At 43.0% G+C, this 24,908-nt stretch overlaps 1 protein-coding gene across 16 annotated transcripts in view; it reads right to left on the reverse strand.

The window, feature by feature from the left end:
- MICAL3 (microtubule associated monooxygenase, calponin and LIM domain containing 3) overlaps window positions 1-24,908 on the reverse strand; it is an 809,998-nt gene that overhangs the window by 380,008 nt on the left and 405,082 nt on the right. For all 16 annotated transcript variants that reach the window (XM_053718886.1, XM_053718885.1, XM_053718900.1 and 13 more), the window contains one exon: window positions 24,234-24,420. In XM_053718886.1, coding sequence (XP_053574861.1) covers window positions 24,234-24,420 — 187 coding nt within the window. The remainder of the gene's footprint in view (window positions 1-24,233; window positions 24,421-24,908) is intronic.

Consider the following 24,908-nt stretch of genomic DNA (forward strand, 5'->3'; position numbering starts at 1 on the left):
CAGCATCTAAATATCAGAATCCAGCATTTAACAGGAGCTCATCTGGGTTCAAATCCCAGCCTCCTGCTGCAGGAACAGTGGAACCAGTTACTACTCCACATCTCCCTTTCCAGGATTCAAAAAATGCAAGAAAATAAAGGACCCACAGGTTGCCACAGATACTAAGGTAACTCCGACCAGGAGAACCCAACCCCCACTCTAGGAGAGAAAAGGACTAAAGCAACGGAAACCAGCCTACCATAGAGGCGAGATTCCTCAGCCATATCGCCAAACCAGTTGAAAGACACCTGGAGTCTACAAGGAACAACAAATGCGCCAGAAAATCCGTAGGGATCTGTCAGAGAAACCTAGAACCTAAGCCACAGGCAGATAGACATCTCCCATGAGAAACAGAGCCCCGCCCCCCTCAGAGAGGCAGGCGGGACCACAACACCTAAGGTGAGACCGAACCCAAACCAGGGAGAGACATGGTCCTAGGCCAGAGGTCCCCGAAAAATGGAAACGATTGAAAGATCCAACTTCCTGAGGAACCCTAAGCTGCCTCCTATGATAAGAAGCGCATCATTGAAAGTCCGTAGACTTGGCAACCTAGTAACAGCCTTAAACCCAAGAGTCTGCAAAAACTCCTGAACAGTTTAAGAATTCAGCACCCAGTGCTCTTGGATCGCATGGAAAAATCTCATAGACAAGCGTAACCAGGTGTTACACATGCTGGCAAGGTAACAACCAACACCCGAAGGTGAATATGCACCCGGACCTTGCTTGCAACCCAAAGAGAGAGATGCAAGCACCCTCCACAAAGCCCCTAACAGGGCATCTAGGATAAATGGTCAAATACCTGACCCCAGAAGGACAACCGTCTGAAACCGACCTCGGCTCTTCACTGTTAAGCCCCAAGGCTAGCGTTGCTCCGAACGTCGAAGACCATGGTCAGACCAAGGGTATTATATGGAATTAACAGCCAGAGATCCCTGCAGGATCGCTCTTCCAAAAACCCCTTTAACAGGGTAAAAGCTGGAACCTTGCAGCTCCCCATAGAAGGCAAGGAAACCCCTGCACACCACCTCTTAGAGTAACGCAATTCTGAGCAAAGGAAGGAGGACATGACCGCGCTTCCAGACCAAATGACTCACCCAAGGCGGGAAGGAAAGAGACCCGCCACCGCCAGAAAATGATTATTAGGCTAAGAGACAGCATACAGAAGAACCTCAAGTGAAGACGCAAATCGTTCACCACTCGGAACACTAGACCACATAGATCACTCGCATCTCCCAATTCCAAAGGAATGGAAACTACGGTTCTGAGTCCCCAGGGACCTGAAAGAACCATGACGTCGTCTGAAAAGACAGATACGTATCCTAGGCGAGTAGCCAGAAAAAGCCAACCAGAGATCGGCCCGCACAACCCTCCATTTCAGAGGCGTATCTACACACTAGGCCTCTTCGAACAGGATCCGAACCTGGAGTCCATATCCATAGGCCAAGTGACATTCAGAATCCGACAGGATTAATCAGCACCACGAGGGTGACATGAACACAGGCAACAGCAGAAAGCGTCCGGCCAGTACCAGCCTGGTATAAGGACACTCCAGAGCTGTCCAAGGTCCAAGAATATTTGACCCAAAGGCTCGATAACTGAACTAGAAAACATAATTCTATTATTCAAAAAGTGCGCAACTTCCGTGAAAGTGCCCACGCGACCACAAAATTGCATGTATCGGTTCCATAGAAGAAGGTTTTCAAACAAAAAAACAGAATTTATGTTTACCTGATAAATTTCTTTCTCCTACTGTGTATCCGGTCCACGGCTTCATCCTTACTTGTGGGATATTCTCAATCCCTACAGGAAGTGGCAAAGAGAGCACACAGCAGAGCTGTCCATATAGCTCCCCTCAGGCTCCGCCCCCCCAGTCATTCGACCGACGGTTAGGAGAAAAAGGAGAACCATAGGGTGCAGTGGTGACTGTAATTTACAAAAAATAAATTTAAACCTGACCAAAATGCCAGGGCGGGCCGTGGACCGGATACACCGTAGGTGAAAGAAATTTATCAGGTAAACATAAATTCTGTTTTCTCCTACATTGGTGTATCTGGTCCACGGCTTCATCCTTACTTGTGGGAACCAATACCAAAGCTTTAGGACACGGATGAAGGGAGGGAACAAGTCAGGTAACCTAAACGGAAGGCACCACTGCTTGCAAAACCTTTCTCCCAAAAATAGCCTCCGAAGAAGCAAAAGTATCGAATTTGTAAAATTTGGCAAAAGTATGCAGTGAAGACCAAGTCGCTGCCTTACAAATCTGTTCAACAGAAGCCTCATTCTTGAAAGCCCATGTGGAAGCCACAGCTCTAGTAGAGTGAGCTGTAATTCGTTCAGGAGGCTGCCTTCCAGCAGTCTCATAAGCCAACCGGATGATGCTTTTCAGCCAGAAAGACAGAGAGGTCGCAGGCGCCTTTTGACCTCTCCTCTTGCCAGAATAGACGACAAACAAGGACGATGTTTGTCTGAAGTCTTTAGTTGCTTTTAGATAAAACTTTAAAGCACGAACCACATCAAGATTGTGTAACAGACGTTCCTTGTTAGAAACTGGATTAGGACACAGAGAAGGAACAACTATTTCCTGGTTGATATTCTTATTGGAAACCACTTTTGGAAGAAAACCAGGTTTGGTATGTAAAACGACCTTATCTGTATGAAACACCAGATAGGGTGAATTACACTGCAAAGCAGACAATTCAGAAACTCTTCTAGCAGAAGAAATAGCTACTAAAAACAAAACTTTCCAAGATAGTAACTTAATATCTATGGAATGTAGAGGTTCAAACGGAACCCCTTGAAGAACTGAAAGAACTAAATTTAGACTCCATGGAGGAGTCACAGGTTGTAGACAGGCTTGATTCTGACTAAAGCCTGTACAAACGCCTGAATATCTGGCATGGCTGCCAGACGCTTGTGTAACAAAACAGACAGAGCAGATATCTGTCCCTTTAAAGAACTAGCTGACAGACCTTTCTCCAATCCTTCTTGGAGAAAAACAGAATTTATGCTTACCTGATAAATTACTTTCTCCAACGGTGTGTCCGGTCCACGGCGTCATCCTTACTTGTGGGATATTCTCTTCCCCAACAGGAAATGGCAAAGAGCCCAGCAAAGCTGGTCATATGATCCCTCCTAGGCTCCGCCTACCCCAGTCATTCGACCGACGTACAGGAGGAAATATGCATAGGAGAAACCATATGATACCGTGGTGACTGTAGTTAGAGAAAATAATTCATCAGACCTGATTAAAAAAACCAGGGCGGGCCGTGGACCGGACACACCGTTGGAGAAAGTAATTTATCAGGTAAGCATAAATTCTGTTTTCTCCAACATAGGTGTGTCCGGTCCACGGCGTCATCCTTACTTGTGGGAACCAATACCAAAGCTTTAGGACACGGATGAAGGGAGGGAGCAAATCAGGTCACCTAAATGGAAGGCACCACGGCTTGCAAAACCTTTCTCCCAAAAATAGCCTCTGAAGAAGCAAAAGTATCAAATTTGTAAAATTTGGCAAAAGTGTGCAGTGAAGACCAAGTCGCTGCCTTACATATCTGGTCAACAGAAGCCTCGTTCTTGAAGGCCCATGTGGAAGCCACAGCCCTAGTGGAGTGAGCTGTGATTCTTTCAGGAGGCTGCCGTCCGGCAGACTCATAAGCCAAACGGATAATGCTTTTAAGCCAAAAGGAAAGAGAGGTAGAAGTTGCTTTTTGACCTCTCCTTTTACCAGAATAAACAACAAACAAAGAAGAAGTTTGTCTGAAATCTTTAGTGGCCTCTAAATAGAATTTTAGAGTACTGACTACGTCCAAATTGTGTAACAAACGTTCCTTCTTTGAAACTGGATTCGGGCACAAAGAAGGTACAACTATCTCCTGGTTAATATTCTTGGTGGAAACAACTTTCGGAAGAAAACCAGGCTTAGTACGTAAAACCACCTTATCTGCATGGAACACCAGATAGGGCAGAGAACACTGCAGCGCAGATAACTCAGAAACTCTTCTAGCAGAAGAAATTGCAACCAAAAACAAAACTTTCCAAGATAATAACTTAATATCTACGGAATGTAAGGGTTCAAACGGAACCCCTTGAAGAACTGAAAGAACTAGATTAAGACTCCAGGGAGGAGTCAAAGGTCTGTAAACAGGCTTGATTCTAACCAGAGCCTGAACAAACGCTTGAACGTCTGGCACAGCTGCCAGCCTTTTGTGAAGTAAAACAGATAACGCAGAAATCTGTCCCTTCAGAGAACTTGCAGATAATCCCTTCTCCAAACCCTCTTGTAGAAAGGATAAAATCCTAGGAATTTTTATCTTGTTCCACGGGAATCCTTTAGATTCACACCAACAGATATATTTTTTCCATATCTTATGGTAAATTTTTCTAGTCACAGGCTTTCTAGCCTGAATCAGAGTATCAATTACAGAATCTGAAAACCCACGCTTTGATAAAATCAAGCGTTCAATCTCCAAGCAGTCAGTTGGAGAGAAACCAGATTCGGATGTTCGAATGGACCTTGAACAAGAAGGTCCTGTCTCAAAGGTAGCTTCCATGGTGGAGCCGATGACATATTCACCAGGTCTGCATACCAAGTCCTGCGTGGCCACGCAGGAGCTATCAAAATCACCGAAGCCCTCTCCTGGTTGATCCTGGCTACCAGCCTGGGAATGAGAGGAAACGGTGGGAAAACATAAGCTAGGTTGAAGGTCCAAGGTGCTACTAGTGCATCCACTAGAGTCGCCTTGGGATCCCTGGATCTGGACCCGTAACAAGGAACCTTGAAGTTCTGACGAGACACCATCAGATCCATGTCTGGAATGCCCCATAATTGAGTTATTAGGGCAAAGATTTCCGGGTGGAGTTCCCACTCCCCCGGATGGAATGTCTGACGACTCAGAAAATCCGCTTCCCAATTTTCCACTCCTGGGATGTGGATTGCAGACAAGTGGCAGGAGTGATCCTCCGCCCATTGAATTATCTTGGTCACTTCCTCCATCGCCAGGGAACTCCTTGTTCCCCCCTGATGGTTGATATATGCAACTGTCGTCATGTTGTCTGATTGAAACCTTATGAATTTGGCCTTTGCTAGATGAGGCCAAGCTTTGAGAGCATTGAATATCGCTCTCAGTTCCAGAATGTTTATCGGGAGAAGAGATTCTTCCCGAGACCATAGACCCTGAGCTTTCAGGGGTTCCCAGACCGCGCCCCAGCCCACCAGACTGGCGTCGGTCGTGACAATGACCCACTCTGGTCTGCGGAAGCTCATTCCCTGTGACAGGTTGTCCAGGATTAGCCACCAACGGAGTGAATCTCTGGTCCTTTGATCTACTTGAATCGTCGGAGACAAGTCTGTATAATCCCCATTCCACTGTCTGAGCATGCACAGTTGTAATGGTCTTAGATGAATTCGTGCAAAAGGAACTATGTCCATTGCTGCAACCATCAATCCTATTACTTCCATGCACTGCGCTATGGAAGGACGAAGAACAGAATGAAGAACTTGACAAGAGCTTAGAAGTTTTGATTTTCTGACCTCTGTCAGAAAAATTCTCATTTCTAAGGAGTCTATTATTGTTCCCAAGAAGGGAACTCTTGTTGACGGGGAAAGAGAACTTTTTTCTATGTTTACTTTCCATCCGTGAGATCTGAGAAAGGCTAGGACGATGTCCGTATGAGCCTTTGCTTTTGACAGAGACGACGCTTGAATCAGGATGTCGTCCAAGTACGGTACTACTGCAATGCCCCTTGGTCTTAGAACCGCTAGAAGGGACCCTAGTACCTTTGTGAAAATTCTCGGAGCAGTGGCTAATCCGAATGGAAGTGCCACAAACTGGTAATGCTTGTCCAGAAAAGCGAACCTTAGGAACTGATGATGTTCCTTGTGGATAGGAATATGGAGGTACGCATCCTTTAAATCCACCGTGGTCATAAATTGACCTTCCTGGATGGTAGGAAGGATCGTTCGAATGGTTTCCATTTTGAACGATGGAACCCTGAGAAATTTGTTTAGGATCTTGAGATCTAGAATTGGTCTGAATGTTCCCTCTTTTTTGGGAACTATGAACAGGTTGGAGTAAAACCCCATCCCTTGTTCTCTTATTGGAACTGGATGAATTACTCCCATCCTTAACAGGTCTTCTACACAATGTAAGAATGCCTGTCTTTTTATTTGGTTTGAAGATAATTGAGACCTGTGGAACCTTCCCCTTGGGGGTAGTTCCTTGAATTCCAGGAGATAACCTTGAGAAACTATTTCTAGTGCCCAAGGATCCTGAACATCTCTTGCCCAGGCCTGAGCAAAGAGAGAAAGTCTGCCCCCCACCAGATCCGGTCCCGGATCGGGGGCCATCCCTTCATGCTGTTTTGGTAGCAGTGGCAGGCTTCTTGGCCTGCTTACCCTTGTTCCAGCCTTGCATCGGTCTCCAGGCTGGTTTGGGTTGAGAAGTATTACCCTCTTGCTTAGAGGATGTAGAAGTAGAGGCTGGTCCGTTTCTGCGAAAGGGACGAAAATTAGGCTTATTTTTAGCCTTAAAAGACCTATCCTGAGGGAGGGCGTGGCCCTTTCCTCCGGTGATGTCTGAAATAATCTCTTTCAAATCAGGACCAAACAGTGTTTTGCCCTTGAAAGGGATGTTAAGCAATTTTGTCTTGGAAGACACATCCGCTGACCAAGACTTTAGCCAGAGCGCTCTGCGCGCCACGCTAGCAAACCCTGAATTTTTCGCCGCTAATCTCGCTAATTGCAAAGCGGCATCTAGAATAAAAGAGTTAGCCAATTTAAGTGCATGAACTCTGTCCATAACCTCCTCATACGAAGATTCTTTATTGAGCGACTTTTCTAGTTCTTCGAGCCAGAAACACGCTGCCGTAGTGACAGGAACAATGCATGAAATTGGTTGAAGAAGGTAACCTTGCTGAACAAACATTTTTTTAAGCAAACCCTCTAATTTTTTATCCATAGGATCTTTAACAGCACAACTATCTTCTATGGGAATAGTAGTGCGTTTGTTTAGAGTAGAGACCGCCCCCTCGACCTTAGGGACTGTCTGCCATAAGTCCTTTCTGGGGTCGACTATAGGAAATAATTTCTTAAATATAGGGGGAGGCACAAAAGGTATGCCGGGCCTTTCCCATTCCTTGTTTACTATGTCCGCCACCCGCTTGGGTATAGGAAAAACATCGGGGGGCACCGGAACCTCTAGGAACTTGTCCATCTTACATAATTTCTCTGGAATGACCAAATTGTCACAATCATCCAGAGTAGATAATACCTCCTTAAGCAGTGCGCGGAGATGTTCTAATTTAAATTTAAATGTTACAACATCAGGTTCAGCTTGTTGAGAAATTTTTCCTGAATCTGAAATTTCTCCCTCAGACAAAACCTCCCTCCTGGCCCCTTCAGATTGGTGTGAGGGTATGTCAGAAGCGTTATCATCAGCGTCCTCTTGCTCTTCAGTGTTTAAAACAGAGCAATCGCGCTTTCTTTGATAAGTAGGCATTTTAGATAAAATATTTGCAATAGAATTATCTATAACAGCCGTTAATTGTTGCATAGTAATAAGTATTGGCACACTACATGTACTAGGGGCCTCTTGTGTGGGCAAAACTGGTGTAGACACAGAAGGGGGTGATGCAGTACCATGCTTACTCCCCTCATCTGAAGAATCATCTTGGGCACTATTATTATCTGTGGCATCATTGTCCCTACTTTGTTTGGACACCATGTCACAATTATCACATATATTTAAATGGGGAGACACATTGGCTTTCATACATATAGAACATCGTTTATCTGATGGTTCAGACATGTTAAACAGGCTTAAACTTGTCAACAAAGCACAAAAAACGTTTTAAAATAAAACCGTTACTGTCACTTTAAATTTTAAACAGAACACACTTTATTACTGAATATGCGAAAAAGTATGAAGCAATTGTTCAAAATTCACCAAAATTTCACCACAGTGTCTTAAAGCCTTAAAAGTATTGCACACCAAATTTGAAAGCTTTAACCCTTAAAATAACGGAACCGGAGCCGTTTTTACATTTAACCCCTATACAGTCCCAGGAATCTGCTTTGCTGAGACCCAACCAAGCCCAGAGGGGAATACGATACCAAATGACGCCTTCTATAAGCTTTTTCAGTGGATCTTAGCTCCTCACACATGCATCTGCATGCCTTGCCTTCCAAAAACAACTGTGCATTAGTGGCGCGAAAATGAGGCTCTGCCTATGACTAGAGAAGGCCCCCATCTGAAAAAGGTGTCCATACAGTGCCTGCCGTTTTTTAACAACAATCCCCAAGATTATAATAACTATAAAGCGCTATAATCTGTCAAATATGCTTAGCAAGTAATCGTTTTAGCCCAGAAAAATGTCTACCAGTTTTTTAAGCCCTTATAAAGCCCTTATTCTTATACTTAATCTAAGAAAATGGCTTACCGGTCCCCATAGGGAAAATGACAGCCTTCCAGCATTACCAAGTCGTGTTAGAAATGTGGCCATCATACCTCAGGCAGAAAAGTCTGCCAACTGCTTCCCCCAACTGAAGTTACTTCATCTCAACAGTCCTGTGTGGAAACAGCAATCGATTTTAGTAACGTTTGCTAAAATCATCTTCCTCTCACAAACAGAAATCTTCTTCTCTTTTCTGTTTCAGAGTAAATAGTACATACCAGCACTATTTTAAAATAACAAACACTTGATTGAAGAATAAAAACTACATTTAAACACCAAAAAACTCTTAGCCATCTCCGTGGAGATGTTGCCTGTGCAACGGCAAAGAGAATGACTGGGGTAGGCGGAGCCTAGGAGGGATCATATGACCAGCTTTGCTGGGCTCTTTGCCATTTCCTGTTGGGGAAGAGAATATCCCACAAGTATGATGACGCCGTGGACCGGACACACCTATGTTGGAGAAAGATAGTATCCTTGGAATCCTAATCTTACTCCATGAGTAACCCTTGGATTCGCACCAGCAAAGATATTTCCGCCATATCTTATGGTAAATTTTCCTGGTGACAGGCTTTCTAGCCTGGATCAGAGTATCTATAACTGATTCCGAAAACCCACGTTTAGCTAGAATCAAGCGTTCAATCTCCAAGCAGTCAGTTGCAGAGAAACTAGGTTTGGATGTTCGAATGGACCTTGAATTAGAAGGTCCTGCCTCAAAGGCAGCTTCCATGGTGGAACCGATGACATATTCACCAGGTCTGCATACCAAGTCCTGCGTGGCCACGCAGGAGCTATCAGAATTACCGAAGCCTTCTCCTGTTTGATCATGGCTACTAGCCGGGGGAGAAGGGGAAAAGGTGGAAAGACATAAGCTAGATTGAACGACCAAGGCGCTACTAAGGCATCTACCAATGTCGTCTTGGGATCCCTGGACCTGGACCCGTAACGTGTAACTTTGGAGTTCTGACGTGACGCCATCAGATCCAGATCTGGAATGCCCCATAGCTGGGTCAGCTGAGCAAAAAACCTCCGGGTGGAGTTCCCACTCCCCCGGATGGAAAGTCTGACGACTCAGATAATCCGCTTCCCAGTTGTCCACTCCTGGGATGTGAATTGCTGATAGATGGCAGGAGTGATCCTCTGCCCATTTGATGATCTTGGATACCTCCCTCATCGCCAGGGAACTCTTTGTTCCCTCCTGATGATTGATGTACGCTACAGTCGTCATGTTGTCCGACTGAAATCTGATGAATTTGGCCTCCACTAGTTGAGGCCATGCCTGGAGCGCATTGAATATCGCTCTCCATTTCAAAATGTTTATCGGGAGAAGAGATTCTTCCCGAGACCATAGACCCTGAGCCTTCAGGGACTTCCAGACCGCGCCCCAGCCTAAGAGGCTGGCGTCGGTCGTGACAATGATCCACTCCGGTCTTCGGAAACTCATTCCCTGAGACAGGTGATCCTGAGACAACCACCAGAGGAGTGAGTCTCTGGTTTGCTGGTCCATCTGAATCTGGGGAGACAAATCTGCATAATCCCCATTCCATTGTTTGAGCATGCACAGTTGCAATGGTCTGAAATGAATTTGAGCAAAAGGAATGACGTCCATTGCCGCAACCATTAGTCCTATTACCTCCATGCGCTGAGCTATGGAGGGTTGAGGAATGGATTGAAGAACTCGACAAGTGTTCAAAAGTTTTAATTTCCTGACCTCTGTCAGAAAGATTTTCATTTCTACTGAGACTATTATTGTTCCTAGGAAGGGAACCCTTGTGAACGGGGACAGAGAACTTTTTTCTATGTTCACCTTCCACCCGTGAGACCTTAGAAAGGCTAGAACAATGTCCGTATGAGCCCTTGCTTTGTGAAAGGACGACGCCTGTATTAAAATGTCGTCTAGGTAAGGTGCTACTGCAATGCCCCTTGGCCTTAGCACCGCTAGAAGGGACCCTAGCACCTTTGTGAAAATTCTGGGAGCAGTGGCCAATTCGAAGGGAAGAGCCACGAACTGGTAATGCTTGTCCGAATGGTTTCCATTTTGAATGATGGAACTCTGAGGAATTTGTTTAGGATCTTTAAATCCAGAATTGGCCTGAAAGTTCCTTCCTTTTTGGGAACTACAAACAGGTTTGAGTAAAATCCCAGTCCTTGTTCTGCTGTTGGAACTGGGTTTATCACTCCCATTTTTAAAAGGTCTTCTACGCAATGTAAGAATGCCTGTCTCTTTATCTGGTCTAAAGATAAGCGAGACATGTGGAACCTCCCCCTTGGAGGAAGGTCCTTGAATTCTAGAAGATACCCCTGAGAGACAATTTCTAGTGCCCAGGGGTCCGGAACATCTCTTGCCCAGGCCTGAGCAAAGAGAGAAAGTCTGCCCCCTACTAGATACGGTCCCGGATCGGGGGCTACCCCTTCATGCTGTCTTGGTAGCAGCAGCAGGCTTTTTGGCCTGTTTACCCTTGTTCCAGACTTGCAATGGTTTCCATGCTGGTTTTGGCTGGGGTGCGTTACCCTCTTGCCTAGTGTCTGTAGAGGTAGAAGCCGGTCCGTTCCTGAAATTGCGAAAGGAACGAAAATTAGACTTATTTTTAGCTTTGAAAGGTCTATCCTGTGGAAGGGCATGGCCCTTTCCCCCAGTGATATCTGAAATAATTTCTTTCAACTCTGGCCCGAATAGGGTCTTACCCTTGAAAGGAATATTAAGCAATTTTGTTTTGGACGACACATCCGCCGACCATGATTTTAGCCAAAGCGCTCTACGCGCCACTATTGCGAAACCAGAATTTTTCGCCGCTAATTTAGCTAACTGAAAAGCGGCATCTGTAATGAAAGAATTAGCCAACTTCAGGGTGTGAATTCTATCCATGACTTCATCATAAGAAGTCTCCTTCTGGAGCGAGTTTTCTAATTCCTCAAACCAAAAAGCAGCTGCAGTGGCTACAGGAATAATGCAAGAAATTGGTTGAAGAAGAAAACCTTGTTGAACAAAAATTTTCTTAAGTAAACCTTCTAATTTTTTATCCATAGGATCTTTGAAAGTGCAACTGTCTTCTATTGGTATAGTTGTGAGCTTAGCTAGCGTTGAAACTGCCCCCTCTACCTTAGGGACCGTCTGCCACGCGTCCCTTCTGGGGTCAACAATGGGGAACATTATTAATTAATATATCCGCCACCCTCTTAGGTATCGGAAACGCATCAGTGTGTACTGGGACCTCTAAGAATTTATCCATTTTACACAAGTTTCTGGGACCACCAAAGGGTCACAATCATCAAGAGTAGCTAGGACCTCCTTAAGTAGAGCGCGGAGGTGTTCTAGCTTAAATTTAAATGCTATGGTATCAGGCTCTGCCTGCTGAGAAACTTTTCCTGTGTCAGAAATTTCTCCCTCAGACAGGCCCTCCCTCACCGCCAAGTCAGATTGATGTGAGGGCACTACAGATAAATTATCCTCTGTGTCTGCTTGCTCATTTTCTGCATTTAAAACTGAGCAATCACGCTTCCTAGGAAAAGCTGTCAGTTTGGATAAAAATGCTGTGAGAGAATTATCCATTACTGCTGCTAACTGTTGCATAGTAATAGCAATTGGCGCGCTAGATGTAATGGGCATCGCTTGCGCGGGCATAGCTGGTGTTGACACAGAAGGAGAGGATAGTGAGCTATCCTCACTACCTTCAGCTAAAGAATCATCTAGGGCTATATCTTTAAGCGTGATTGTACTGTCCTTAAGCTGTTTGGATGCTATGGCACACTTCACACATAAATTTAATGGGGGAACCACCTTGGCCTTTGAACATACAGAACATAGGTTATCTGAAGGGTCAGACATGTTTGACAGACTTAAACAGATCTTCAATGCAATAAAAATTATTTTTGACAAAAACGTTACTGTGTCTTTAAATAATAAAAGTGCACACTTTATTACTAAAACATCAAAAAAACCATCAAATAAACATCCGATTTTAATGAAATGTTCACCAGTGTCTTAATGCTTTGAAAGGATTGCACACAAATTTTCAGACCAATTAACCCCTTAATGCCCAAACCGGAGCTAATAACAGCAATTAACCTGTTAAAAACACTACAGTACTATGCCAGCTTCCACTGTGGCCTTTACCTTCCTTAGGGATTATTTTAGTAGGAAATAAGCCTCTCTGGAGTCTTTTCTGATGCCTCTGGACTCCCCACGTGAAGCTGCATGAACTGCTTAAGCAAAACAACTGCACAATTGAGGCTTGAAAATGAGGCCTCCTACCTTTCATTTCCAGAGTGGAGGGGCCTTTCTGACTAGAATAGGTGTCCAAATAAGTGCCAGGCACAAAATAAAACCCCAAAAGTGTTTTAAAGTCTGAAAAAAACACCTTATTTATAGTGAAAAAATGCTAAAAAGCAATCGATTTAGCCCACAATAGTGTCAACCAGCATAGAGCCCTTAATATAAGCCATAATTTTATACAGAGTCTAAGAAAAATGGCTTACCTATCCCAGAGGGGATTGCTGACAGTCTTCTAGCATTACTAAGTCTTGTTAGAAAAATGACTGATCATACCTGAAGCAGTTAAGCCTGCAAACTGTTCCCCCCAACTGAAGTTCTCTGGTTTCAACAGTCCTGCGTGGGAACAGCAATGGATTTTAGTTACTGGTGCTAAAATCATATTCCTCTCAGCAGAAATCTTCATCACTTTCTGCTGCAGAGTAAATAGTACAAGCCGGCACTATTTTAAAATAACAAACTCTTGATAGAAGAATAAAAAACTACAACTAAACACCACATACTCTTTACCACCCCCGTGGAGATGCTACTAGTTAGAGCGGCAAAGAGAATGACTGGGGGGGCGGAGCCTGAGGGGAGCTATATGGACAGCTCTGCTGTGTGCTCTCTTTGCCACTTCCTGTAGGGATTGAGAATATCCCACAAGTAAGGATGAAGCCGTGGACCGGATACACCAATGTAGGAGAAAACGGAATCTAACAGACATGAGCTTAGGAAACACTAAATAAACACATCCATCTGGATCAAAAGTAAAAGAAGGCAGCACACCTCAGTGAATGCCCAAGGTGAATGGGAACACCAATGGGACCAGCCGACCAGAGGCCCCATTCACCCAAGCTCAGAACTGGAACCGAAACATAAAAAGAAAAGAAAAAGGAGACGCTCAGGAGATTGGCTTCATCCCCAAACCCCACATCCAATTTGCCATCCAGCATCTAAGGCCTCGGATCCCTCGGCCCACTAGGACTGGGATCCTCTAACATCGCCAAAACATGCCTTAAAAGAACACGAAGACGTGTCAGCCTATACTGGAAGGCAAAATAATCTCTCGTCAGATCCACAAAAGACCCCGACGATGGGTCCCTGAAGCCTCAGAGGCCAACGCTTCCCCAGGAGGCTAAACTGAATCAGGCGATCCCACGCCTGATGGGCCCTGGTTAACAGAACACAGACAGTATTTTAGAAATGTTTCACTTGGGAGATATAAATGAGACAGCGCCATAGAAATGGCCATGCGGAACCGTGCCGTAACCTCTGGAGGAAACAAGCCCTCCGGAGAGGGAGTAAAGGCCATAGGGACACCTGCTTGCATAGCCGAGAAAGGGTCTGGGACAACGCCTCATGGGACATGGAAACATCAGAGGCGGATGGCTCAACGCACTCTAAGCTCCCTGACTCGGGAGAAGAGAGTACTCTAGAAAGGCAATCGGAAGGTAACTGATGGGCATTGATTACCCGGGCCATTTCATATTCATCACAAGACGCATTCTCCGTATCGGAGACATCCGTGTCTAAAATATCAGAATCCTCCATAATCTTGGGCACACACCACCTCATGTGAACCAGACAACCCACGAGCTAGACTGTCACACACAGTCAACATAAGTGAGAAACAAACGTAACCACACCCGTCACAAGGTGCAATGTTCCAGTCACAAAAACATAATTTATGCTTACAGATAAATTTATTTCTCTTGTAGTGTATCCAGTCCACGGATCACCCATTACTTGTGGGATATTCTCCTTCCCAACAGGAAGTTGCAAGAGGATCACCCACAGCAGAGCTGCTATATAGCTCCTCCCCTAACTGTCATATCCAGTCATTCGACCGAAAACAAACAGAGAAAGGAGAAACCATAGGGTGCAGTGGTGACTGTAGTTTAATTAAAATTTAGACCTGCCTTAAAAGGACAGGGCGGGCCGTGGACTGGATACACTACAAGAGAAATAAATTTATCAGGTAAGCATAAATTATGTTTTATCTTGTTAAATGTATCCAGTCCACGGATCATCCATTACTTGTGGGATACCAATACCAAAGCTAAAGTACACGGATGATGGGAGGGACAAGGCAGGATTAAGCGGAAGGAACCACTGCCTGAAGAACCTTTCTCCCAAACAAAGCCTCCGAAGAAGCAAAAGTGTCAAATTTGTAAAATTTTGAAAAAAGTGTGAAGCGAAGACCAAGTCGCAGCCTTACAAATCTGTTCAACAGAGGCCTCATTTTTGAAGGCCCAGGTGGAAGCCACAGCTCTAGTAGAATGAGCTGTAATCCTTTCAGGGGGCTGCTGTCCAGCAGTCTTATAGGCTAGGCATATTACGCTCCGAAGCCAAAAGGACAGAGAGGTTGCTGAAGCTTTTTGACCTCTCCTCTGTCCAGAGTAAACTACAAACAGGGAAGATGTTTGACGAAAATCCTTAGTAGCTTGTAAGTAAAACTTCAAGGCACGGACTACGTCCAGATTATGTAAAAGACGTTCCTTCTTTGAAGGATTAGGACACAATGATGGAACAACAATCTCTTGATTGATATTCTTGTTAGAAACCACCTTAGGTAAAACCCCAGGTTTGGTACGCAGAACTACCTTATCTGCGTAAATTCAAACAGATTTGAATATTTGAATAAAAACCCTGTCCTTGTTCCGTCCGCGGAACTGGATGGATCACTCCCATAATTAGGAGGTCTTGCACACAGCGTAGGAATGCCTTTTTCTTTATCTGATTTGCAGATAGCCTTGAAAGATGAAATCTCCCTTGTGGAGGGGAAGCTTTGAAGTCCAGAAGATATCCCTGAGATGATCTCCAACGCCCAGGGATCCTGAACATCTCTTGCCCATGCCTGGGCGAAGAGAGAAAGTCTGCCCCCTACTAGATCCGTCGCCGGATAGGGGGCCGTTCCTTCATGCTGTCTTAGAGGCAGCAGCAGGCTTTCTGGCCTGCTTGCCTTTGTGCCAGGACTGGTTAGGTTTCCAGGCCTGCTTAGATTGAGCAAAAGTTCCCTCTTGCTTTGAAGCGGAGGAAGTTGATGCTGCACCTGCCTTGAAATTTCGAAAGGCACGAAAATTAGACTGTTTGGCCTTTGCTTTGGCCCTGTCCTGAGGAAGGGTATGACCCTTACCTCCAGTAATGTCAGCAATAATTTCCTTCAAACCAGGCCCGAATAAGGTCTGCCCCTTGAAAGGAATGTTGAGTAATTTAGACTTCGAAGTCACGTCAGCTGACCAGGATTTAAGCCATAGCGCCCTACGCGCCTGGATGGCGAATCCGGAATTCTTAGCCGTTAGTTTATGAACAATGGCATCAGAAACAAATGAGTTAGCTAGCTTAAGTGTTCTAAGCTTGTCAATAATTTTAGTCAATGGAGCTGTATGGATGGCCTCTTCCAGGGCCTCAAACCAGAATGCCGCCGCGGCCGTGACAGGCGCTATGCATGCAAGGGGCTGTAAAATAAAACCTTGTTGAATAAACATTTTCTTAAGGTAACCCTCCAATTTTTTATCCATTGGATCTGAAAAAGCACAACTGTCCTCAACCGGGATAGTAGTAAGCTTTGCTAAAGTAGAAACTGCTCCCTCCACCTTAGGGACCGTCTGCCATAAGTCCCGTGTAGTGGCGTCTATTGGAAACATTTTTCTAAATATAGGAGGTGGGGAAAAAGGCACACCCGGTCTATCCCACTCCTTGCTAATAATTTCTGTAAGCCTTTTAGGTATAGGAAAAACATCAGTACACACCGGCACCGCATAGTATTTATCCAGCCTACACAATTTCTCTGGTACTGCAACTGTGTTACAGTCATTCAGAGCAGCTAATACCTCCCCAAGCAATACACGGAGGTTCTCAAGCTTAAATTTAAAATTAGAAATCTCTGAATCAGGTTTCCCCGAATCAGAGAAGTCACCCACAGACTGAAGCTCTCCGTCCTCATGATCTGCATATTGTGACGCAGTATCAGACATGGCCCTTACAGCATCTGCGCGCTCTGTATTTCTCCTAACCCCAGAGCAATTGCGCTTGCCTCTTAATTCAGGCAACCTGGATAATACCTCTGACAGGGTATTATTCATGATTGCAGCCATGTCCTGCAAGGTAATCGCTATGGGCGTCCCTGATGCAATTGGCGCCATATTAGCGTGCATCCCCTGAGCGGGAGGCGAAGGGTCTGACACGTGGGGAGAGTTAGTCGGCATAACTTCCCCCTCGTCAGAATCTTCTGGTGATATTTCTTTTATAGTTAAAGACTGATCTTTACTGTTTAAGGTGAAATCAATACATTTAGTACACATTCTCCTATGGGGCTCCACCATGGCTTTCAAACATAATAACAAGTTGTTTCCTCTCTGCCAGACATGTTTAAACAGACTAGCAATGAGACTAGCAAGCTTGGAAAACACTTTAAACAAGTTTACAAGCAATATAAAAAAACGTTACTGCACCTTTAAGAAACACAAATTTTGTCAAAATTTGAAATAACAGTGAAAAAAGGCAGTTACACCAACGACATTTTTACAGTGTATGTAACAAGTTAGCAGAGCATTGCATCCACTTGCAAATGGATGATTAACCCCTCAATACCAAACACAGAATAATAACTGACAAAAACTTTTTTTTTTTTTTTTAACACAGTCACAACAACTGCCACAGCTCTACTGTGGCTTGTTACCTCCCGTAAAAACGACTTTGAAGCCTTTTGAGCCCTCCAGAGATATCCTGGATCATGCAGAAGGAAGCTGGATGTCGGTGTCTGTAACCACTCCCACTCATATTACAACAGTGGAAAGCCTTCAGGAAACTGTTACTAGGCAGAATTCAAGCCAGCCATGTGGAAAAAAACTAGGCCCCAATAAGTTTTATCACCAAATACATATAAAAACGATTAAACATGCCAGCAAACGTTTTATATTACATTTTTATAAGAGTATGCATCTCTATTAATATGCCTGATACCAGTAGCTTCACTGCATTTAAGGCTTTACTTACATTAGTTCAGTATCAGCAGCATTTTCTAGCAAATTCCATCCCTAGAAAAATATTAACTGCACATACCTTATTGCAGGAAAACCTGCACGCCATTCCCTCTCTGAAGTTACCTCACTCCTCAGAATATGTGAGAACAGCCATGGATCTTAGTTACTTCTGCTAAGATCATAGAAAACACAGGCAGATTCTTCTTCTAAATACTGCCTGAGATAAACAGTACACTCCGGCACCATTTAAAAATAACAAACTTTTGATTGAAGAATAAACTAAGTATAAAACACCACACTCCTCTTACGACCTCCATCTTTGTTGAGGCTTGCAAGAGAATGACTGGGTATGACAGTTAGGGGAGGAGCTATATAGCAGCTCTGCTGTGGGTGATCCTCTTGCAACTTCCTGTTGGGAAGGAGAATATCCCACAAGTAATGGATGATCCGTGGACTGGATACACTTAACAAGAGAAAAGGGTGCGCAATCTCGAGAGATTGCGTCATTAAGATAAGGCCATTATGTTCCGTAAAAGCCGTGAGCCTAGGTATCGCTACACATTAGCAGATAGAACCATATAACAAACATGATTAAAGTCCCCCCTGTTCAATAACCCCCCTCAGGAGATATTAACCCATGATTCCTTATTAAGATAAAAGGAGTCCCACTGGGACCCTACCTTGTTTCGTTAACATTACATTCACATATTGAAATAAAATGAAATGATCTTACCGGAATCTACGCCATGGAACAGGAACACGGCCCTTCAAGTGTGACAGATAGTAGCCTCGCTTCTGACATAGACTTGAGTGAATAAAGGTAGGCAGAGAAACGCCGATTACCAAGGAGTTGTTAATATGAGTCGGGGTGGTTTCGCAGGAAAACTCTCCCTGTATCTCCGGACTCCAACTTTTAACCATGCTCTCACTGAGAGGCTAAAAGGATTACTTAAAACGCCAGTCCATAGCGAAGAGTACTACCCTCCATAAGAGACTATCTCGAACTTCTGCCACTTCTCTGCCAACCTCCTGTGAGGAAAGGCAAAGAATGACTGGGGGATGAGGGAAGTGGGAGAGGTATTTAAACCTTTGGCTGGGGTGTCTGCCTCCTCCTGGTGGCCAGGGTCTGTATTCCCAAAAGTAACAAATGCAGCTGTGGACTCTTCCCGTTTAAGAAGAAAAGGAGGGTAAAACCAGACTATTTAAAGGGACAATCTACTCCAGAATTTTTATGGTTTAAAAAGATAGATAATCCCTATATTACCCATTCCCCAGTGTTGCATAATCAACACTGTTATATTAATACACTTTTTACCTCTGATTATCTTGTATTTAAGCCTCTGCAGACGAACCCCTTATTTCAGCTATTTTGACCGACTTGCATTTTAGCCAATCAATGCCCTCTCACAAGTAACTCCACGGGCGTGAGCACATTATTATGTTATTAATGTGAAACACATGAACTAATGCCGTCTGAAAAACTTTCAAATGCATTAAGAAACAGCATTCAAGGCCTTAGAAATTAGCATGTGAGCCTACCTAGGTTTAGACTTCAACTAAGAATACCAAGAGAACAAAGCAAATTTGATGATATAAGTGAATTGGAAAGTTGTTTAAAATGGCATGCTCTATCTGAATCATGAAAGTTTAATTTTGACTAGACTGTACCTTAAAAACAAATTAACAAAAAACACATTTATCAAAACAAAAATTAGTGTGAATGGATTTGAATACTGCTAGATGCTATGCCCAAAGATATTGGTACTTTCTTCATATTCTAGAGCAGTTTATTAAAAGGAACAATAAAAAAAAGAAGTAAATGTATTTAAAGCAAAGATTAGCCAGATAAATATATGCAGATGGATTTTCTAAAATTAAAAATGGACACAAACCCACAATTTTTTCTTTCATGATTCAGACAGAATATGCAATTTTAAACAACTTTCAAATTTATGTCTATTACCTATTTTGCTTTGTTCTCTTTGTATCCTTTGTTGAAAAGAATACCCAAACAGGATTTACTGGGAGCTAGATGCTGATTGGTGGCAGTACATATATACCTTTTTATTAGCTCAACTGATCAGTTCACTCCCAGTAGTGCATTGCTGATCCTTCAACAAACAATACCAAGAGAACAAAGCAAATGTGAAAGAAGTAAATTGGAAAGTTGTTTAAAATTGCATGCTCTATCTGAATCATGAAATAAAATCTGTTTCATATCCCATTAGGGAGACATGACATTGAATTTTCTTTTTCTTTCAGGATTTAGAAAGAGCATCCAATTTTAAATAACTTTCCAATTAACTTCTATTATCTAATGTGCTTTATTCTTTTGCTATCCTTTGTTAAAAAGCATATCTAAACAGGCTCAGGTGCTGCTGATTGATGGCTGCACACAGATGCCTCGTGTGATTGGCTCACCCATGTGCATTGCTATTTCTTCAACAAAGGATATCTAAAGAATAAAGCAACACAAATAATAGAAGTAAACTGGAATGTGGTTTAAAATACTTTTTATCTGAATGATGATTCATTTCGGGTTTCTTGTACCTTTTACTGTTACCATAAGTGTAAAGTTTTAATCTCTATAATGTAAAGGGAGCTGCCATGCTAAAGTCTAGGCTCCCCTTATCAAATATTTATCTGTGCTGAAGTTTTAACATATCTGCTCCCATTAGTGTACACACAAACTACAATATGCAGAGTTAAAGGGACATTCCAGCCAAAATTAGAATCTACATGAATACATATCAGTTTTGATTAGAAGCATTTTTGTAATATACATGTATTCGCAAAACTGCTTCTAATAAAAGCTATTGCTGTTTCAAATGTGTATTTAAGTATGCACCGTGCACCAGCATTTTATACAAAGCACTTGATCAGAGAGCCTATGGTGCTTGTTTCATCCGGTAATGACTCAATTTGTAAATTGCTGACATAATACAAGCCCCAGTAAGGCTCTGATCAGTTACAGTATTTAAAATGCTGATGCACTGACAATATCTAGCTATGCTTCACATGCACGTGCAGAGAAAATTGGTAACACTAAAACAGCAATAACTTTTACTAGAAGGATTTCTGCCAATACATGTACTGTATATTGCAAATATGCTTCTATTTAAGGATGCAATTAATCAATGTGCATTTAAATTTTGGCCAGAATGTCCCTTTAAATTGCAGGAAAAAGGAACAAAATAATGAAAGAATATTGCAATTGGTTTAATATACATAATTAAACCATTTATATTACAATTTCAGAGTTTAACGTTGCCCCACTAACTGTCTAGCATTGATAAATGTTTTGGCACTTTATATATGAAAGATAAGCTAATACACAGAGAAAATGCTTGGAAATCTATAACGTAGGACCAACTATAGGGAGATAGGATTTGAAAAAAGTCTGCTTCTAAATATGAATTACCAATCATGGAAGAGGCAATCATTTATATAACTAGTCAGTAAATTCCTGTTGACTAATGGCATTTCATTTTCAGTTTGTGATATTTTTAGATTTTATTTTTCTCAAATAGTTTAAGGATTTATTAGCGCTGCGGAATCTGTTAGCGCTCTACAAATAACCAATAATAATAAAGGATTTAACTTTAAGAAGAAGAAAAAAAAAAAAAAAAAAAAAAGAGTATCAAAATATTTAAACAACCTTAAAAGGGACAGTCTAGTCAAAATTAAACTTTCATGATTCAGATAGGGAATGCAAATTTAAACGACTTTCCAATTTACTTTTACGATCATCACATCTGTTTTGTGACTAATCCGGCTTCCTCCAATCATGGCTTTCCACCCTGGGGAGTCATTGTCTGAGGCCATGCTGTGATTGGAGGAAGCCGGATTAGTAATTGATGATGTGTGAAGAGAGGATCTCCAGGTCGGGGAAGCTGCTCTGGCTGTGAAAAAAACAAAGGTAAGTTTTTAATCAAAACGGCTGCTTTCTAAACTTTGATGAATGAAAGTAACCCTGTTTTTAATAGTATTTTTAAAAAACAGACTTTCATTCAACAAAGTTTACCTTCACTTTAAATACTCCCCCTACTTCCGTCATATCCCAGTCAGTCATTCTGCCAAGGGAACAGGAAACAGTAGGAGAAATGTCAGGGTATAAATGGTGCCGGAAGAGAAAAACAAATTTTGGTCTCGTTCTTAAAGGCCCAAGAGGAAGCCACCGCTCTAGTGGAATGAGCCGTAATCCTTTGAGGAGGTATAAATCCCGCTGACTCATAATCTAAGTGTATAACACTCCTCAAACTAAAGGATAAGGAAGTTGAAGAGGCCTTCAGACCCTTACTCTTTCCAGAGTAGATAAACAAGGAAAAAGTCTAAAATCCTTAGTAGCTTGAAGGTAAAACTTAAAAGCTCGAACATCATCCAGATTATGAAGTAAACGTCCCTTCGAAAAAGAAGGATTAGGACACAAGGAAGGAACCACAATCTACTGATTGAGGTTACGATCAAACACCACCTTGGGAAGGAAACCCAAGCAGGTACATAGAACAGCCTTATCCGAGTGAAACACCAGATAAGGAGGCTCACATTGCAAGGCCGCCATTTCAGAAACCCTGTGTGCCGACGCAATAGCCAATAGAAAAAGAACCTTCCCGGACAACAATTTAATGTCAAGCGAATGCATAGGCTCACACGGAGCCCGTTGTAAAAACTTAAACGCAAGATTCAAACTCCAAGGTGGAGCGTTAGATCTAAACACAGGTCTGATCCTTATCAGTGCCTTAATGAAGGATTGCACAACAGGGAGCTCAGCGAGTCTCTTGTGCAGCAAAACAGAAAGGGCCGAAATCTGCCCCTCTCATGTAACTGGCAGAAAAGCCCTTCTCCAGACCTTATTGGAAGGAAAGAATCTTGGCAGCTTTGACTTTATGTCAGGCGAAACTAGCGGCAGGACCCTTCTCCAAACCCTCCTGGAGAAACGACAGAATCCTGGATACCTTCAACTTGTGCCAAGGATATCCATGCTTCTCACACCAGGACAAGTAAGTCCTCCACACCTTATAGTAGATGCGACGAGTGACCGGCTTCCTTGCCTGAACTAGAGTGTCAATCACACTTTCAGAAAAACCTCTCTTGGCTAAGACTAAGCGTTCAATCTCCACGCAGTCAGCCTCAGAGAAACGAGATTTTGATGTTGAAAGGGACCCTGTTCCAGATCCGCAAACCACGTCCTCCACGGCCACGATGGAGAAATCAGGATGGCCGAAGCTTGCTCCTGTTTGATGCGTGCCACTACACGAGATAGAAGTGGCAATGGTGGAAAAATAAATGTAAGCTCGAAGTTCAAGAATATTTATCGGAAGGAGAGACTCCTCCCGGGTCCATTTTCCTTGTGCCAACCTGGCACCCCAAACAGCTCCCCATCCTGCGAGACAGTCTCCCAGGACAACCTCAAGAAGGATGTCCCCAGGGACAGATGCTCCGGACGGATCCACCAAGAGAGGGAGTCCCTGGTCCGAGCATCCATGGATATCCGCTATGATCTGAATGATCGCCTTCTGAGGGTATTACCCTTGATTCTATACAGATAAAGGAGACACACTGTGAATCTGTCTTCTTACGTTATCATATATGTATATGTATAAACGATCTTACCAGAATAAACGCCGTGGAACAGGAATACGGCCTTTCAAGTGTGACAGGGTAAGTAGCATTGCTATGGAACTGTTAATATGAGTCGGGATGGTTTTGCAGAAAGACTCTCCCTGCATCTCCGGACTCTAACATTCATTCATGCTCTCACAGAGGCTGACAGGACTACTTAAAACTCCAGTCCCATCTCGAAGAGTACTACCCTGCATAAGAGACTACTCTGAAATCTTCTGACACTTCTCTGCCAACCTCCTGTGACGAAAGGCAAAGTATGACTGGGGTTATGAGGAAGTGGGGGAGGTATTTAAGCCTTTGGCTGGGGTGTCTTTGCCGCCTCCTGGTGGCAAGGTTCAGTATTTCCCACAAGTAAAGAATGCAGTTGTGGACTTTTCCCATATTAAGAAGGAAAGATAGATAACCCCTTTATTACCCATACCCCAGTTTTGCATAAACACTTTTATATTACACTTTTTACCTCTGTGGTTACCTTGTATCTAAGCCTCTGCAAGCTGCCCCCTTATTTCAGTTATTTTGACAGACTTGTATTTTAGCCAATCAGTGCTGACTCCTAGGTAAATACTCGGCATGGGCACAATGTTATCTACATGGCACACATAAAATAGAGCTGTCTAGGTGTTAAAAACTGTCAAAATGCAGAGGCGGTCTTCAAGGTGATAGAAATTGGCATACGGCACTTCCTAAGTTAAGCTTTCAACAAAGGATACAAAGAGAACCAAAGAAATTTGATGATAAAAGTAAATTATAGAAGTTGTTTAAAATTGCATTCCCTATCTGAATCATGAAAGTTTCATTTTGACTAGACTGTCCTTTTAACATATTATGAACGGAACAACACGGTGAGCCTTATTAACACACAAGCATCAGAGTCCAACACTTACCATCTTCAAGATCATAAGCGTAACAAGACAAGCGCAGCGTGGTGCTGCAGTAGTCACATTTGAAGCAGCAGCGGTGAAAGAACTTTCCTTCTGCACTCAACCGTTCCATCACATACACTCTCCGGCGGCAAAAGTAGCAGACATCGCTACCGCCCAGGTTTTGTGGAAATTCCTTCCTGAAGGACGTCTATAAAATAGGACGGAGCGTCAAAAATTACAATAGCACTTGGCAAAATATCACTGTTCATTATATCTATTACAAACATCACATCAACGTTGTAAAAATATTTATAAAAGCCCGTGTTTACATCAAGATTCCTTTGGTTACAAATACTTGTATATAAGCACTGGAGTTCGAGATACAGGATAAAAAAAACAAAAAAAATTACAAATAGAAAACACAACAATTCTACAAAGAAGCATAATGCATATTACAAACTTAAAGGGGCCATGATACCCACATTTTTTCTTTCATGATTTAGAAAGAGAATGCATTTTTAAACATCTTTCTAATTTACTTCTATTATCTAATTTGTTTTATTCTCTTGATATGCACTGCTGAAAATCATATCTAGATATGCTCAGTAGCTGCTGATTGGTTGCTGCACATAGAAGCCTCATGTGATTGGCTCACCCATGTGCATTGCTTTTTCTTCAAATAAGGATATCTAAAAA

Source organism: Bombina bombina, chromosome 6 (assembly GCF_027579735.1).
Source record: "Bombina bombina isolate aBomBom1 chromosome 6, aBomBom1.pri, whole genome shotgun sequence".
Classification (NCBI taxonomy): Eukaryota; Metazoa; Chordata; class Amphibia; order Anura; family Bombinatoridae; genus Bombina; species Bombina bombina.